The sequence below is a fragment of the Phaenicophaeus curvirostris genome, chromosome 8 (genome assembly GCF_032191515.1).
Source record: "Phaenicophaeus curvirostris isolate KB17595 chromosome 8, BPBGC_Pcur_1.0, whole genome shotgun sequence".
NCBI classification, from domain to species: domain Eukaryota; kingdom Metazoa; phylum Chordata; class Aves; order Cuculiformes; family Cuculidae; genus Phaenicophaeus; species Phaenicophaeus curvirostris.
In genome coordinates this window covers 13,303,366-13,319,260 of record NC_091399.1, presented here as the reverse complement: position 1 = coordinate 13,319,260, position 15,895 = coordinate 13,303,366, and the positions used below count along the sequence as shown (strand labels likewise).

Below are 15,895 nucleotides of genomic sequence, written 5' to 3'. Positions count from 1 at the left end.
TATGGGAGAATGAAACATAGCTGTAAGAAATGTATTGTTCCGATATATTAAACTGCATTTTGTGTAAATCTTGGTTTCAAGAATTCATGTCTTAAATATGCTTGTATTTCAGAGATTATTAATGTGACTTTACTGTTTGATGAAGAGGAAGTATATTTGAAAGATCCTCTGAATCCTGCATCTAATTCACAAATCCTACACCTAAATCGCAAAGTGCCTTTGCCATTACTGTCCTTTGTAAAATCATCATTTGTAATCTAGCACATTATAATAAAATGTACGTCAGGAGGATGCCACAGTAAAATGCTTTTCCACTATTTTTTCCTCCTCTTAACAGAGAGTGAAAAATAAATCACTGGAGGATGTGGTTTTGCTAAATGTTGACACAAACTCTCTGGAAACCCCTTTTAATGACCTGAACAACCTACCTGGCGAAGTGGTGAGTCTTACAGATATTTCATTCTTTCTTACATAGCTGCTTGAATTATTAATAGTTATTTTTGCCGGGTTTTACTAACCACTATAAAAGGAATAAGGGGGTGAAAAGCACGAAGCACAGACCCCTGTATTTGAGTTTTTTACCTTTGTGACAGTTGAGGAGATGTTGAATGGAACATCATATTCCTTATTGCAAAAGTAGGATCATAATTACAAAGCTAGCTGCATTCATTAGGCATTGCTGCTTTAAACGCAAGAGTCTCTTCATCTCATCTTAATCATTATATTACAAAGTAGGCATTTCTGTCTGCCTAGTGGCATGTCTTGCAAAAGAATGAGAGAGTTTTTGAAGGCAAAAAGAAGAAGGGGGCCAATTATCGGCTTCTGCTTCCCTGCCACCTGCCAGCGCTTTCCTTTTAATTAATGATCTGATGGCAGTGGTCAATATAATAAGAAATGCTTGTACAGTTGGGGTCAGAAAATTCAGGCTTTGATCTTCTTCAACTTTCTGAAACATTTATTTGTTTTCTCTAAATTATTTCAGTTTTATTTTAATCTCTTCTACCCTGCTGAGGGCTGCGTGAATGAAAACCTGTACTGTTTGTCATTTGCTTTGGCAGAGCAAAGACTGCTTACTTAGAATTCTATTTGTAAATTAAACTGCAAACCTGGTTTGTCATTAAAGACATCTGATCCTTTTGAAATGACGAAAACTGTCTTTTGTCTGTAAAGGATGATAAATTGAGTGCCAGTTCTTTCTGGACTTTGATCTTGCAGAGGGTGCCCCCCTGCCCACTTTTTTTTAATATTGCTTATAGGGAAACATATTCTGTATATAATTTTAAATAGTCACAAATTTCACTTACTTTGTTTTTCCCAATAGAGGTCTAAAAGAATATAATTGTGAAATCACTGTTTTGAATAGTTATAGATGCTCAAACTACCACAAGTGTTTGTCAAGACAAAGAATTTTATATCAAAATATGAAATCAGAAAATTACATTTTCTGAAGATTTAAATCATAAAAACACCTAAATCAAAGTAAGGTGCTGTAGTGACATACCGTGTCTTTTGCTTTCATTGGTAATTTGTATTTGGTACAATGGAAGTCAAACCCTTGATGATTCTATTAATGTCAGTTCCTTTTGGTTTTAATGATTTTATAGATCATGTGGTCAGTCTTTTGACTCAGTATCAACTAAAGTTCAGAAATTTAAGAGACTGTATGAAATTACTCTGATATTATGTGATTTTACATTACTGTATGATGATAAAGTTTACATGCACAAGCATACATGTATGCACAATAATTTAACTGTACTCTCTTTCAAGAATGTAACATGTTAAGTAAAAAATAAGTAATTTTCTGGCATGTCAATATTTTAACTGACCTTGCATTCAGTGAGTGAGGTTGAGGGTATAATGTCATGGAGGTTCATACTTCTTGTCAGATAGTAGGTGGATGTAGAAGAGAGAATTGGTCATCATCTTCCATAAGATACTGGGGTTGTAGCTGGAGGACCTTTGAACAACAAAAATGGATATTTGTGCAATGAGAGTGACTTTTCATTTATTTTACAGATGCATATCAAAATGATCTCTAAATGAATAGGGTAGCATGAAGAAAATAGGAATACAAATCTTGATACTTTTAGAAGTATATTCTCCCTAGGATATATGCATGTTACCATTGTTAATGTTAATGAAGGTTATCCAAGTGTACAGACTGTGCAGTACACTTAAAAATTTATTTCATTCCGTATCTAATACAGAACAAAACAGAACAACTGAATTTTATACAAAATGTACTTGCAGAATTTGAAGGTTTAGTAATCAAGGTTTTAATTTGGATATTCTCATATCTTTCTCTGCTTCAATCTGTAAAACACTTTCATTAAAGCAGTTTAATGGAAAAGATATACAATTACAGTTGGACAACCTGGAAACAAAAGGCACAGACAATGTCTGTGTTTGGCTCATAAAATGACAAAATGCTTGTCCTTCTTTTGCATTCATGAAGGGTAGTGCAAGTGCTAACATCTTGGTTAAAAAGTGTACAACATAGGAGTGTAGAGTCAAAATGGTAAGCTAAGACTTAAAACATTAAAGAAATGTCAAAGATAGTTAAATATATGAAGCATTTTAACCTATATAAATAAACCTCATAAACATATATGAAGGTAGTAAAACTTGTGATGAAAATATATGAGTACCTCTGTAGGGTGTTAAAATAGGATGAAGAACTTAAAATATAAAAGAAGCTCTAGTCTTACTGTCCCTTTCAAAAATTGATTCCAGGTTGGTGAACAGACTAATGAAAGAAATGCAGTATTTTCAAAGAGTTTTCTAAACCTTTTTCTCATGTCTAAAGGAAATTGAGTGATTATTTTCTTGATCAGTAAGCCTGATTATGTCTTCACAGCGTAGGTACTTAATAGTTAACCCATGTATAAGTAATATGACTATAAAATGCTTTGATTGTGATTTTTTTCATGATAAATTTAAGATTGAAAAAAATTATTATATTGCTTTGTCTAATAAACCGTATAATAAATTAACTGAGATTTAAAGGCATTTTTAAATCATTCACCTAAGCATTTAAATTATAGTTACAGGCTAGATGACTTTCTGTGCATGTGAACTCTATTATTCTGTCAGACAGACCAGTGGTCTTTACTGTGCAAAGGTCAGTGGTCACAGTTGTCCTGAATTACCAGTCCTTTTTTCATGTGGACCCTCTGCTGCGTTGCATGCTGTAATCTTCTTAATGGCTTCATTCCAATATTCACACATAATATTTTAGATTTATTGACTGTTAGAAATACTACCATGCCAGTAGCAGTTCCGCTACTCCTAACGTATTTAAAATTGGAAAAATAAATCAGTGCAAGACTTTCAGGAATCCTTTGTATTCTTAGAGGGGGGAAAATCCCTCTTTTTCCTCTCTTCTGACAAGAACACTTGTTTTTAAATTTCATCATTTCATTGTGAATTTGTTTATTATTTTTTAATTAAAAAAAAGAGAATAAGTAGCTACTTCTGTGGGTGTAAATTTCCTTATACAATAATACTTAGATCACACTTTAATAACGTAAGACATTGGAAAAACAACATTTGTGACATAAATAAATTAGCGGGGGCTGTAGACACAAATTTATAAACTTTGGGCCAATACTGCAATACTTGCTTGCAGCTAATTCTGACAAAAAGACTGCTGCTTTGCTCAAATTCAGACACTTGAAAAAAGCTTGTAGAATTGAGCATACCGAATTTAGCAACCACGTCTTACTGACTTCTCCATAGAATAAGCAGAACTTGTATAAGGAAACAGCAGGCGTTTTGCATCTTCTGTAGTTGTTAAATGTTGTTAATGGTCAAATCTGCAGAGCTGTTGAAAGAAGTCTAGCCTTTGTTGCACATGGTGCTTGTACATTATGATGCAATAGAGAATCTAAATGGGTTTCAGAGTTTTAGTTTTGAGATTCCTAAAGTGACAGGATTTTAACACTGTAAGTTTGGCATGTGAACATGATTGTTATAAAAATAGCATTGGAGATGTAGACTTAAATTCATGTAGAAAATTAAAGCTTGCTTCATAAAACAATTACTGGGAATGCAAATTATTTCTGAAAATACAATAATAATTATTATTATTATATTTATATTATTTATTTATATTATTATTATTATTATAGAAGTTATGGTCAAAGTATAACAATGCAAGTAAAAAGATACATTGCAAAAATTGAATATAGTAGTTGTCTCTTATTTTCTGTCAAGAGAAGAGCCAAACCCATTGTAATATATTTTAGAAACTCAGAGCAGTCAGCATTGTTTGCAGTGATAGGAGATAACTATTTATTTTGAATAAATAGTTTTTTGATAAAATTCTTAATGTTGAGACTGTTGAACTTTGGTATAGTTTTGTAAGCTAGTACATGAGATTGAAAACTTCATCTAGTTTTGAAAATATTTGCATTTAAGGCGTTGTTTTCATCTAAATTGGTAGCTGTGATTAAATGCTGGAGGGCTAAATGCTGGATTGCCTAAATCCTATGTGTGTACTTAAAAGCAAATATATCTAAGCTCTTTCATCAACAATATTGATTTAAATTATATAAGACTACATTTTGTTTATTTCTCTTCTCTGCCATCTTCTTTCATTTTCTCACTGTTGAGAGTGGGCTTAAGACCATTATAGTGATGTGATCTGATGGGGAACACCAAAAAATAGTTTAAAGCATAACAACTGTCAGTGATACCAGAGAAATACCTGGATATCTGTTTTTTTCAGAGATCTGGTAGTTACTGGGAGCCCCATTGCATGGTTCTACATTTCTTAGGCAACAAACATTTGGAATACTTCTGTACGTTCTTAAATTTACACTTGTACTTAAGTTTTTGCTAGACTGGAGGCTTTGGTTAATAGGTACATGATTTTATTAATTTATTTTTTTAACTTTATGTGCAGTTCTTCTGCTCACATGGATATTGAATAGATATTAGTCTCGCTTTGTTTCTGATCAGATAGTTGCGTTTTAGAAATCTTAGAAAGGACATTGGGTGACTATTTAAAAAAAATGATACTTTTTATTTTAATGACCAATGCAATACATTTCTACATTTTAGATACCATTAATCACATATGAAAGCAAAATCACGTGTCAATCTCATGACTTTCAAAACCTCTGAAAAATTGTCCTAGTGATATAAACCTTTTGGAAGCTCTGATTGCTCTTCACTAGTCATGTTCAGCAGTCCAAGGAAGTCAGCATCCTGTGAGACGGCAATGCTAGGAGAAGATGAAAAGTTTGCTTGTAGTGTAAATTCGTAATACAGTTTTTGACATGGATCGCTAGTGTCTTCCAGAAATACATTTTAACAGCATTCTAACCCCAGTGGCTTGTTTGTTTGGATTTTTTTTTTTCATTATTTTTAGCTTTGTAAAAGGCTATTTCTGCATAAGGCCTGCATAAGAAAAGAGAAAGCATTTGGCATTCTTAATCATAGATAGATTAGGTGGATTAAAGCGCATATAAGAAAAGATTTTGATAAAGATGCTGCTTGCTATTTTATTGGCTTGGTGCCAGAACTATGTAATTTCTTTGACATTTTTAAGTGTTATTAATAATGTCACTCAAAGAGGTCTCACACCTACTTGGTTTTAGGTTCATGGATCTAAGCAATTGCAATCCTGCTGTGCAACAAGTCCTTCCAAGTAGTTAAAAGCACCCACTCTCTAATCTATACCTACTGTACTGACTGTAATAGCTACTATTATCATTCTGTCTTTGATTAAACTGGGGAACTGGGAGAATTTGCTGGCAACCTACTCAAATGTTCAACTTGGATTTACCATCACTTGGTGGTGGAATAAGCCCTGAGAAAGCACTCTCCCTTTGCATGCACGTTTGCTGACCTCAGCTTGAAGGAAACCTCGGCAGGTCTCAGGGCACGCTTCAAGAGCGCTTTAAGCCAAGATTCCAGTTATGATGATTGGGAAATAAGGGCATGTGGTTCACGTGATCTCTGCAGGCTTTTTCTTAAGAGCGCTGTGCTCCTAGTAGAATAATCTAAAAGAGCTCTTCCTGCCTTTTAGTGTGCCTCCTGAGAGAAGCAGAAGGTGGAGGAACTTTCTTTGAACTGCAGCATAGACTTTCTGAGGCTTGACCTCCCTCCAGAATGCCAGCACAAAATTGTACATCTGACTTACACTTTCTTGTGCTGAAGAACCTGCCTCCAAACTGCTAGCCCACTGGGATATTCTTAATATTGTTGAGCTAATAACGTAACAATACTGCAGTGAAGCAGGAGATTTCTTACTTTCTGTTGTTCTTTTCAATGCATTTTTGTCTAAAGCATCGTGTTTATTCTTTTCTGTTAGGGTACATAGAGCCTGCCAGAATTGAGAAAATCAGAAAATATCATTTTCTTTCACAGCCCCCACTTTGTCCTATAATTATTCTGCCCTATAATCATCTTTACTCCTCTTTCTTCTCTTACCCTGTCTTATAGTCTGCCATAAGGTCCTCCAACTCACAAGGTATGATTTAGAAGAATGTAGATTTAAAAGAATGTAGAGAATTTTCTACTTTTCCCCTCCCTTATATTTAGAAGATGCTTCATCCTTCGTGCCAGGGACAACATTTTAAGGTTGGCAATTCTATTTTTGACCTGCTTTTGTTTTAGTGAAACTGAGCTAACATTGACGGTCAAATTTTCTTTATATAGAGGATATATAAATTTATTTCCCCAGAATTACATAAACCTCATTTTTAATAACTTTTAAATAATCTTACAGTACAGAACAAAATAAAACAACAAAAACCAAACCCAAACGAAGACATGCGTTTATTTTTTCAACCTTGAACTGCTTAACTGGTTTTTGCACTCAGAATTGCACTCAGAATTTTTCTTTCGAGGTGTAAGAAAAAAACATAAATGAGCCTTAGTGTATGCTTTCCATGGGCTAAACGAATCAGGCTCTAAACTTTTATCTAGATCTATGGAGCTTGGATATAAATTGAAAAGATCACAGCTATGGGGAAAAGACCTATAGTGTAAAGGCCTTTCTGCATAGATTATGAACATCATAACTCAATAATTTTTTTTCAAAACTATAGCTATAATTGGACCCAATGGGGGTCTGTCTCTTTGATCAGATCACAGTTACTATGACTTTACACTGGAAAATGTCACTACTGTGAAGGTTTATCACCTGTAGAGCTGGTCTTTTCTCTGATGCCATGTTCAGCTCTCATTAGCATTATTCAAAATTTAGTTGTTAATTAGGTTGACACTTCAATTACAGTCATCATCTACAAGAGCAGACAGGGCTGCTTGCATAAAGAAACAAAAAGATACTCATACTTGCATAATTTCCAAAAGAATGAAAGCTGTTTTGGTGATAGTTTGTGTTTATAATGTTCTGCTTAAAGTGTTTAACTATGTATGTTACTTTGTATTGTATTTAGTGACTTAAATATTGCTTTTTTGGGTATATTGCAATAGAGAGGGATGGAGAAACATATATTCAATGTAATTGGAGTTTACTTACTTGTCCAGATGTCCCTCATGATGAAAATTAGGAGAGTATAAGCTGGGTATAATTCCAAAGGTCTTTAAAAGATGCTGTAATAATTCCAGAATTATGTAATTTTTCTCCAAATTATCTCCAAGTAAATTAAAATTTCTCTTATTTTCTTTTTAATAATTCTATATCATCAATGATTGTCATTTGCTAAGTAAAAAAGACAGACTTTTGTAAAAAAAAAGTCAAGCACTAATAGAATGTGAGGGTGGGTTTTTTTGGTTGTTCTTTCTTGGTTGGTTGGTTTATTATTTTTTTTACCCGCAGGTGCCTCCTAAGTGTTATTCTTATTTTTTTCCCTTTCATGTGTTTTATCTTTGAGGACAATTCTAAAGGCAACGTAGCACTGAATTTACATAAACTTTTCTCAAGTGTTTGACAGTAGTAGCAGCTACTGCCGTGATGCATCAGAAATAATGTAACATAGTAATTTGACTTTAAAAAAATCTATAGAACCAAATAGTAAGTGCCTGCTAAGAGTCCTTAAAAATAAGCCTTCATAGCAAAATTAAAAAATATCCAGAAGTCTTCATTCAAAACAAGTACTCACGTGTTATGATTGAGAAAGAAAATCTGCAGAAAAGTAGCTCGCGTGCATTTTGCTGTAAAATAATTAAGGTTATTTATGTCAAGAGGCCTTGGGAAAAAAGAGAGCATAAACCAATTTGCATTAGCACTCTACCTTCATCCCCTGCTTTCATTTCAATTAACAGACCAGCAGGTGCTCTTTGCAGTTAAAAAGATAAGCTATCAAGGAGGTGGATGAATTTTTGGCTGACCTGTAGACACCATGGTTTGCCTGCTGATTGGGTTCATACCTCGCTGTACCAATTTCTGAGGTGTTAATTTAACTGTTCCACTCTGTCATGCAGGTCTCGGCCTTGAAAAATAAACTGAAAAAGCAGTCTACAGCTACGGGTGATGGAGTGGCCAAGGCCTTTCTTCGGGCACAAGCAGCACTGTTTGGATCCTACAGAGATGCACTAAGATACAAACCAGTAAGACTTCTTCTTTACTTCTTATTTCCTTTAATTTATAAGGCATAGTCTCATTCTTTGCAAGGGAAACATGAAATATTTTATCCCAGTCTGAAACATTTCAAAGAAACTGTTTTAAAACTTACTCTATGCTAAGGATACATTGGCAATGTAGAAGATGCTGCCACCTCCTGAATGGTGAGTTGTACTTAAAAATACTCATCCCAAGTCAGCTATTTTCTTATTTTTATCGCTTTTTTAATAAGTATAAAATTAGATTGTATTAATGAAACAACTTGCCACAGTTCACCTGGTTTAATGTGGTGAAGAACTGAAGAGGCTGTCCTTTTAAGACTCCATAATTTTTCACTCTACCAGTCTAGAGACTTTGCTGCACTTTGAGGCCAGAAGCTTTTTATTTCCCAGCAGAAGCTAGATCTCATATATCAGTCAAACACGCATCTCTTCTTTTATACATTTATCTTGATTCCACTGAGAAGTGAGGAGAATGGAAAGCCCATTTCATCTCATCAGAACTTCATGATTTGTTTTTCTGATGTTTTGCTGGTACTCAGTAGGTTGATGTGTTATGAGCTTTAATCCTTTCTGGTTTATGAGGGTGACACGTATTGAACCTATTTAATATAAAATAATTTATCAAAAATAACTTAGAGATTCATTTCATCTGTCAGTCCAAATTCTTTTCCTATGATATTTGAAAACTGTTGATAGTAGTTCTGTTTGATAAAATGCATTGAGATGACATTGGTTGATCAGATCCAAGGATATGATGTTTGGAGGTCTGATGGATTCAGTTAAATACTAAGAGTTGGTAGAAGAAAATGTTCCTTGCTTGAGGCATCAAGTTTATAAAACTGGTGAATGTGTGGGTGCATGGGTGGATGTTCTGGGGATGAAGAGGGTGGTGTATTCTGTTGCTGGGTAAGGAACTAGGTGGTATGCCTTAACAGAAAGGCATAGGATACTTAATTCCAGATGAGGCCTTTTCCTTGAGGAAAAGTTAAAATACAGTATGTCATGGTCTTCCATTTACACAAGTGGTTCTCTTACAGGTAGTCTTTTTTTGTCATGAGCATTTTATTCATTATCTGTCTGTGCAAATGACAGCCATTGTTACTGAAATGAAAAGTAACCCATGCAGAAATGAAGTAATGTTTAAGGGTTTAGTTTAACTATTTGTGTTTAGCATAGTGGAAGGCCAGTTTATGTACTATATTGAAATGACTGTACCTGTTTCCAAAATCACTGGAGTTCAACACTGTACTAGTTTTGTTAAAGAAATTATTTCAACAGAACAGATTGTTGTTGTTTATTCCATAGTGGCATTACCTGGCATTGCTTCAGGAGAGGTTATCTGATTTGTCCCTTAGTCTAAAGGTGAGGGCACTGGTCTGTGTCAGCTCATGGAAGCTTGCAGTAAGAGCTGTTAAGTCAAAAAGGTTCTTAATTCAGTATACGCTTCTGTTCTGACCAGAAATAGGCTGCAGTCAATCCTTTGTTTTGGTAAGTCTGTTGAACTGAATGTGCACGTTCTTTAGCATTCAGGTTAGCTTCTTGGTTGAAATGAGTTCTCCTTTTAATTGTTTTTCATTTTATTTCAGTTTATCTGTTGACAAAGGAAAAACCTGCAAGGACTTAAATGAGGGGTCAAGCAGGAAGGCTTCTTCTTGAAGCATTTTCATTATACTGAATCTGCCTGCTTTTCTTTATATATATTTTTTTGATAGGAATGGTTGGACTCGATGATCCGATGGGTCTCTTCCAACCTGGTTATTCTATGATTCTATGATTCTATGATTCTATATCTGTTTGCACTGTATTTGAAGTAATGCATGATGTACCATTTCAACTGGCACACGTTTGTCAAAGTGGCCTTTGCAGTCTTTCTGCATTATTTTCTTATGCAGGTTTACTTTGGCTCCACAGATTGCATAGAAAAGAAGATATTTATGAAACAGTTGTAGCCTGAATTTTTTTTTAAAGATACATTATTTCAGAATATCTTAGCAGGCAGAAATCTGCTGGCAAATACCAGCGTATCTTGGATTGGCATCAACTTGTCCAAAGACAAAGCATTCTATTTTTTTAAAAAATGTAACTGTCATTTTGAGCTGAGTTCACATGGTTTTAACTCCTTTAGTATTTTATGGAACTTTTGTTGTGATAGAAAAGGTTATTACAAGCTGAATTTCCTCTGGATTAGCATAAAATAACAGGAATTGTCCCGTGATTATTTGGCTCATTTTACATGTGCCTTTTGAACACAGTTTAATGCATTGTGAATTGAGCAGTTAAAAACATCCCATTTGACTCTATTAGGACCATTTGTCAGAAGTCTCAAAACCTGTGAATTTTTATTACAAAGAAAATACTCCGCTCTGGTTTGGAGTCTGTGGTACTAGGTCTAGTAAGGAAATCTAACCCATGGCTATGGACTTTACTTACATTCTTTCAGGAGCTCAAGTAGTATTCATGTAGAAAACTAGTAGGAGGTATACTTGAATGAGAGTATTTTCTATACAGATTTGAAATACTTTTGCTATGAATAAGCTTTTATATTTTGAGAATCAGTAACTGAGAGGTTTTGGGGTACTGTTTCTAGGATCATAAACATCCTGATGAAATATAAAATAATGTATTTGGATAGTTATCGGTTGCTTGAAAGTTGAAAACTATGCTTACGTGAGCTATTTTCCTTGCAGCAATGTTCTGCATGATTTTAACTTGAAACATGAAACAACTGTCATTAATATTCACTTTGAGTAAAGAACAGCTTTAATAGTGTCTGTACTCATCCAACACTTCTCTTCTCTCCAAACGCTGTTAATCACACTGAACACTCATTCTGTGCAACTGTTTGTTTTCAGCATAGGACAGATTCTCCTCAGTATAGCAATATGTCTTGAACAAACGTCTAGCAATTATTGAAAAAAAATGATTGGTGAAAGGGAAAATGGGAAGCTTCAGGGGTCTTGAAAGGAGTTCATGGGACTCCAAAAGACCATATGGAAAATTTGACTACTTTAATACAGACAGGAAATATGACATGTAGTAGATAAAGGTGATCATATTTTTTGTGCAATAAATGGTAATAAAAATATAATTCAGTAAAAGCTTCAGAGAAAAGTGGAAATACTTTTTTCTGATTTAATCACTATACTGAGTAAAGAAATTGGTATGATTGATATAACTGCCAAATGTATTTTTGCAATATGCTTCACTTTACATTAGCAAATATTGCATATTAAGAGTGGATCTGTACAGCAAAACAGTACAGTTGGTGCTGAGGACCTCAGTGTGCTTTTAAAGCTTTATTGTGGTTTTTATTTTAGTCTGGTGTTGAATACTGAATACCCATGACTAGCTGGAGCTCATTTTCTGCTTTAGTTTAATCCAGAAGGAATCCAGTTGATCCATAACGGGTATGGATGATTGGAAAAAAATGGCTTCACTGTCATTTCCTTAATGTCAAAAAAATAATCCAGAACAAAATATCATCAATAGAGTGGTGAATTATAATGATTTTGTATATGGTCTGACTCATGTAGAGGACTGCAATCCATTTTGAGATGTTGGGTGAGGTACTCTTGACAGGGAAATGTGTATGGACTTGGTGGGGACCTCCAGCAATGGTAATGAGGCCACTCAAACTGTTTTGCTCTAAGGAGCCCTGGAATATAGAAGGGCAAGTGGTTGGTCCACGATTGTACTCACACAGGTAGCAGCTGCAGCATGAGCCATTGTGTGATCTGCAACATCAGTGACCACAAATGGTTTTGACCACAAGAGTCTAACCCTGTTGAGGCATTGCAGCGTTCAGCATTGTGCAATGAGTCGTTCTTATATCACGTAAAGGCACATAGAAATCCAAGTTATGTTTACTTTGGGCGGTTGCAGCATGACCTTGGACCTCTTGATTCTCCTGTTTTATTTAGGAAGTCCAGCATTTGGGAATTTATAATGGAATAATATTGCATGTTCCATGTTTGAGAATTGCATGCATAGCTGGGAGTGAGATACAAAGATTACAATTGTGCCAGTTGTATCACTTGATATATGTGTAATGTTGTCGTTTTTCCCTAGCTATTTTACTTTACACATTCTTTATGGGTAATTTTTAGGCATCCTTCGTTATATCAGACGTGAGCCATACCAGTCAAACATTTTAACAGTTCTGTGATGGCTAGGGAAAATGGGCCTTACAGATATGCTTGTCCTAGCCTTGCAGATGGAAGCAAAGACTAGTACATTTTTCCATTCATTTTATACAGTATGCTCAGTTAACAAAACACTACATGATGTAAAGAATTCTTATACAGGCAATTTTCCCAATCTGTGCTTAGAGAGGGAGAGGCACATAAGAAAATGAGGAAGGAACAGAAAAGTAAGTATTCACTATGGTAGAGATCAATTTTAACATCAGGAAAATAAACAAAGCAGCAGAGTAGTTTGCTCCTAAGCAGCAAGCATCAGGAGAAATACAGGTTTGGTCTTTTAATTTTTTTTAAAAGATATTTTGTCAAGGCAAGACAAATACTTTTCAAATGTCTTTCAGATAAAGAACTCCTCTTACTTTATGCCATGTAGTTAAAATATGAGGGAGTATAAGCAACAGTAACTTATTTTCTACCTTTGAAAACTGGCTTTTCTTTACCTAGCAAAAGATGAAATTGTTGAAACAAATAACGTCTTTTGGTGAAAAAGTCCTCAGAGCTCTTGAGGTTAAAACAAAAGAAAGAAACCCAGGTTAGCTTGGTTTTAAGTTCTGGTGGTTGTAACAGCACTCATCAGAAATTAAGAAATGAAAAGCAAAGGCCAATGGTTTACTTTGGAATGCTCAGCAGTAGGAGCTCATGGACTCATCAGCATGCCAGGGGCGCTGAGATAAGTTTCAGCTCGAAGACTTCACAGCCTGTCAGACCTCACTTTAATTGAGTGCTGTCAGGAGTGCTTTGGGCCAATAGTGACACAATTTTAAGTAGTGACACAGTTTTAACTAGTGATATCAGCTCTCAACAGATGCAGGTACTGTATTCAATATGCAATATATCAAAATAATACAGTTATGTATTATATTGTGGGAGAAAATATATTTTAAGATTAAGAATGCAACTTGATTACTTGAGAATGCATAAATAATAATTGCTTATAATTGAGTTTCAAAGTGGAACCTATTGAAGATAGGTATCTCTTGAAATGAGCATTGACTTGTTTACCTTTTCTGAAGAATTAGACATAAAAAGTACAGCAGAGTACAGAAGCAGAGAAAGAGTAATGAAATGCCAGAAAATTGTTTGTGCTTAAATCCAGAGCCACTCTGTCTTATCTCTGTTATGACTATTTATTCCATCAGACTTCCATCAGAATTTTGTTCTACATGTTGAAAACTATTTTATCTAATTTGTCAATGGAATCACAGTAGTCCTTTATTGAATATAGATATTGCTATAACAGCAGTTGTAACGTGTAATCGTGACCATAAAAAATATTAGCACATCTGAATCTTTTTTGGGGATAGATTGTAAGTTTTGCAGAAATTTGTATAATATTTAAATGATACCTTCCTGAGTAGAATCATGGGTTGTACTAGGCTATCCCCTGGCTTTAATCTCTGAATGTCACAGAAGCAGATGAAATTTCAGTTTTGTACTTCTTTAATTTTAAACAGAGATATTTTAAAAGTGCAATTTTGGTTTTGGTTATTAGTATTTTTTTTAATAAATTGTGCAAAACTGGAGAAACTATGATCGTACCTACCTACTTTGTAATCTTCATGTAATAAGCAAGAGCTTATGAAATGGTATTTATAGCAGTAGTAGAATTAGTTGTTATGAGTCATCTCATGCTAAAGTGGTATGAATGTTTTCTAAAATGAAGAATTAAACTGTTTTTACTTCTTGTTTAAGTTAAATATCACAGGATTTAGAAGGTGCAAACATACCTTCTAATCTAGAGTATTTTTCCTTTTAAAACGATCACGCTCTTTTAGCTCGCTGTTTTCATGTTCCATTGAGGTCTGCATAAATAGCTTGCTTAAAATGCGAATGTAGCTTCGAGTAAGAAATTCCTGCTGTGTGTGGCAAGATATGAAAGGGGAAGAAAATTCTATAGCAACTGTTGTTAAAAGGACAGATATCTTGTTTGGGCATAGATTGTTTGGTCTGAGTATTAGCTGTCTACTTTTCAGTATAGAGTCCCCGCTGGGTTTTGATCGAACTTGTTTTGAAAGTACATTGTAGATCAATATGACAGGAGCCATTTGATGGTCTAGTAGCTAAATATCACTGATGCAGTCCTCTAAATTTCAGTTTCAAAAGGTAACCGGATGTATTTGCAGAAATGAGAATGTTGTAAGCTTTATACACTAAAACTTCTAGAGCGGGGTTTGCTTGTATTGATTCAGTAATTTATTTTTTATATAGCACTTCAAAAGACTTTGTGCTTACAGTAATAATCTTGAAGTTTTGTAAAAGTTTTATTTGGAAAACAAATCTTTTATTCAGAGCATTGAACAACTTAAAGAGCTAAGAGTTAATTTTATTATTGAATGCAATTTCAGTAAAGTTACAGCAGGTAACCCTGAGAAAATTTCAGTTTGAATTTCTACAGGTTTCAACAGATTTTCTCATTCTCATATGCTGAACAGGTAGAAGCTGTAAACTTACTTAAAATTTTAATGCAATGTAGCTATCAGTAGGTTCAAATAACATAGATGACTTCTCAATGTGAATTCTGTATAGATCTAAATAAATTTTCTGCTTAGGGATAGCTTCGGTTATTCTGTCTCTTAACTGTACTGATAAGGGAACAGATACACTGATGCATGAGTGCTTACCAAGTATCTAAAGCATCCAGCAAGCAAGGGAGAATATTCAGGAAAATATTACAGCCATGCACTAAAAATATGCGTTGAACTACCATTTAGCAGCACTCTGTTACGTGGCATGGGTGGGAGAAGTGCCATCAAGTACAATTATCTGACTGTTCTCTCTTTCCAGGCTGATGTGAAAGGGAGAGCAAGCCTTTCTGTTTTCTGCTGGGAGATAACCCCTCCTTTTTCTCTTTCAGCTTTCCCAAGACAACTAAGACAGTGGCAGTGGAGCCGTACTTTAGTTCTTATTGTTCTAAATAGTATATTTTGAAATTAGTATTTTCTCTCTTTGGTCCTAAATTTAATGTTTCATAGTATGTTATGAGCCATCACTTAGTCACTTCTGCACTGCTGCAAAACCTCTGTGTTTCCAGAAATCATTTATTTGTGTAACAACAACTATATAAATAAGGAGTTTTTATAATTTGCTGCCTTGAAATTTTTGGAAGAATGACAGAACTGAGAAGGGAGTCTGCCCTCAGGAACTCTATGTCTTGT

General features: G+C 34.6%; 1 protein-coding gene across 3 annotated transcripts in view; it reads left to right on the top strand.

Moving 5' to 3' along the window:
* The window catches only part of DENND1B (DENN domain containing 1B), a 165,178-nt gene that overhangs the window by 109,500 nt on the left and 39,783 nt on the right, over positions 1–15,895 (top strand). For all 3 annotated transcript variants that reach the window (XM_069862529.1, XM_069862528.1, XM_069862530.1), the window contains 2 exons: positions 338–439; positions 8,401–8,526. In XM_069862529.1, coding sequence (XP_069718630.1) covers positions 338–439; positions 8,401–8,526 — 228 coding nt within the window. The remainder of the gene's footprint in view (positions 1–337; positions 440–8,400; positions 8,527–15,895) is intronic.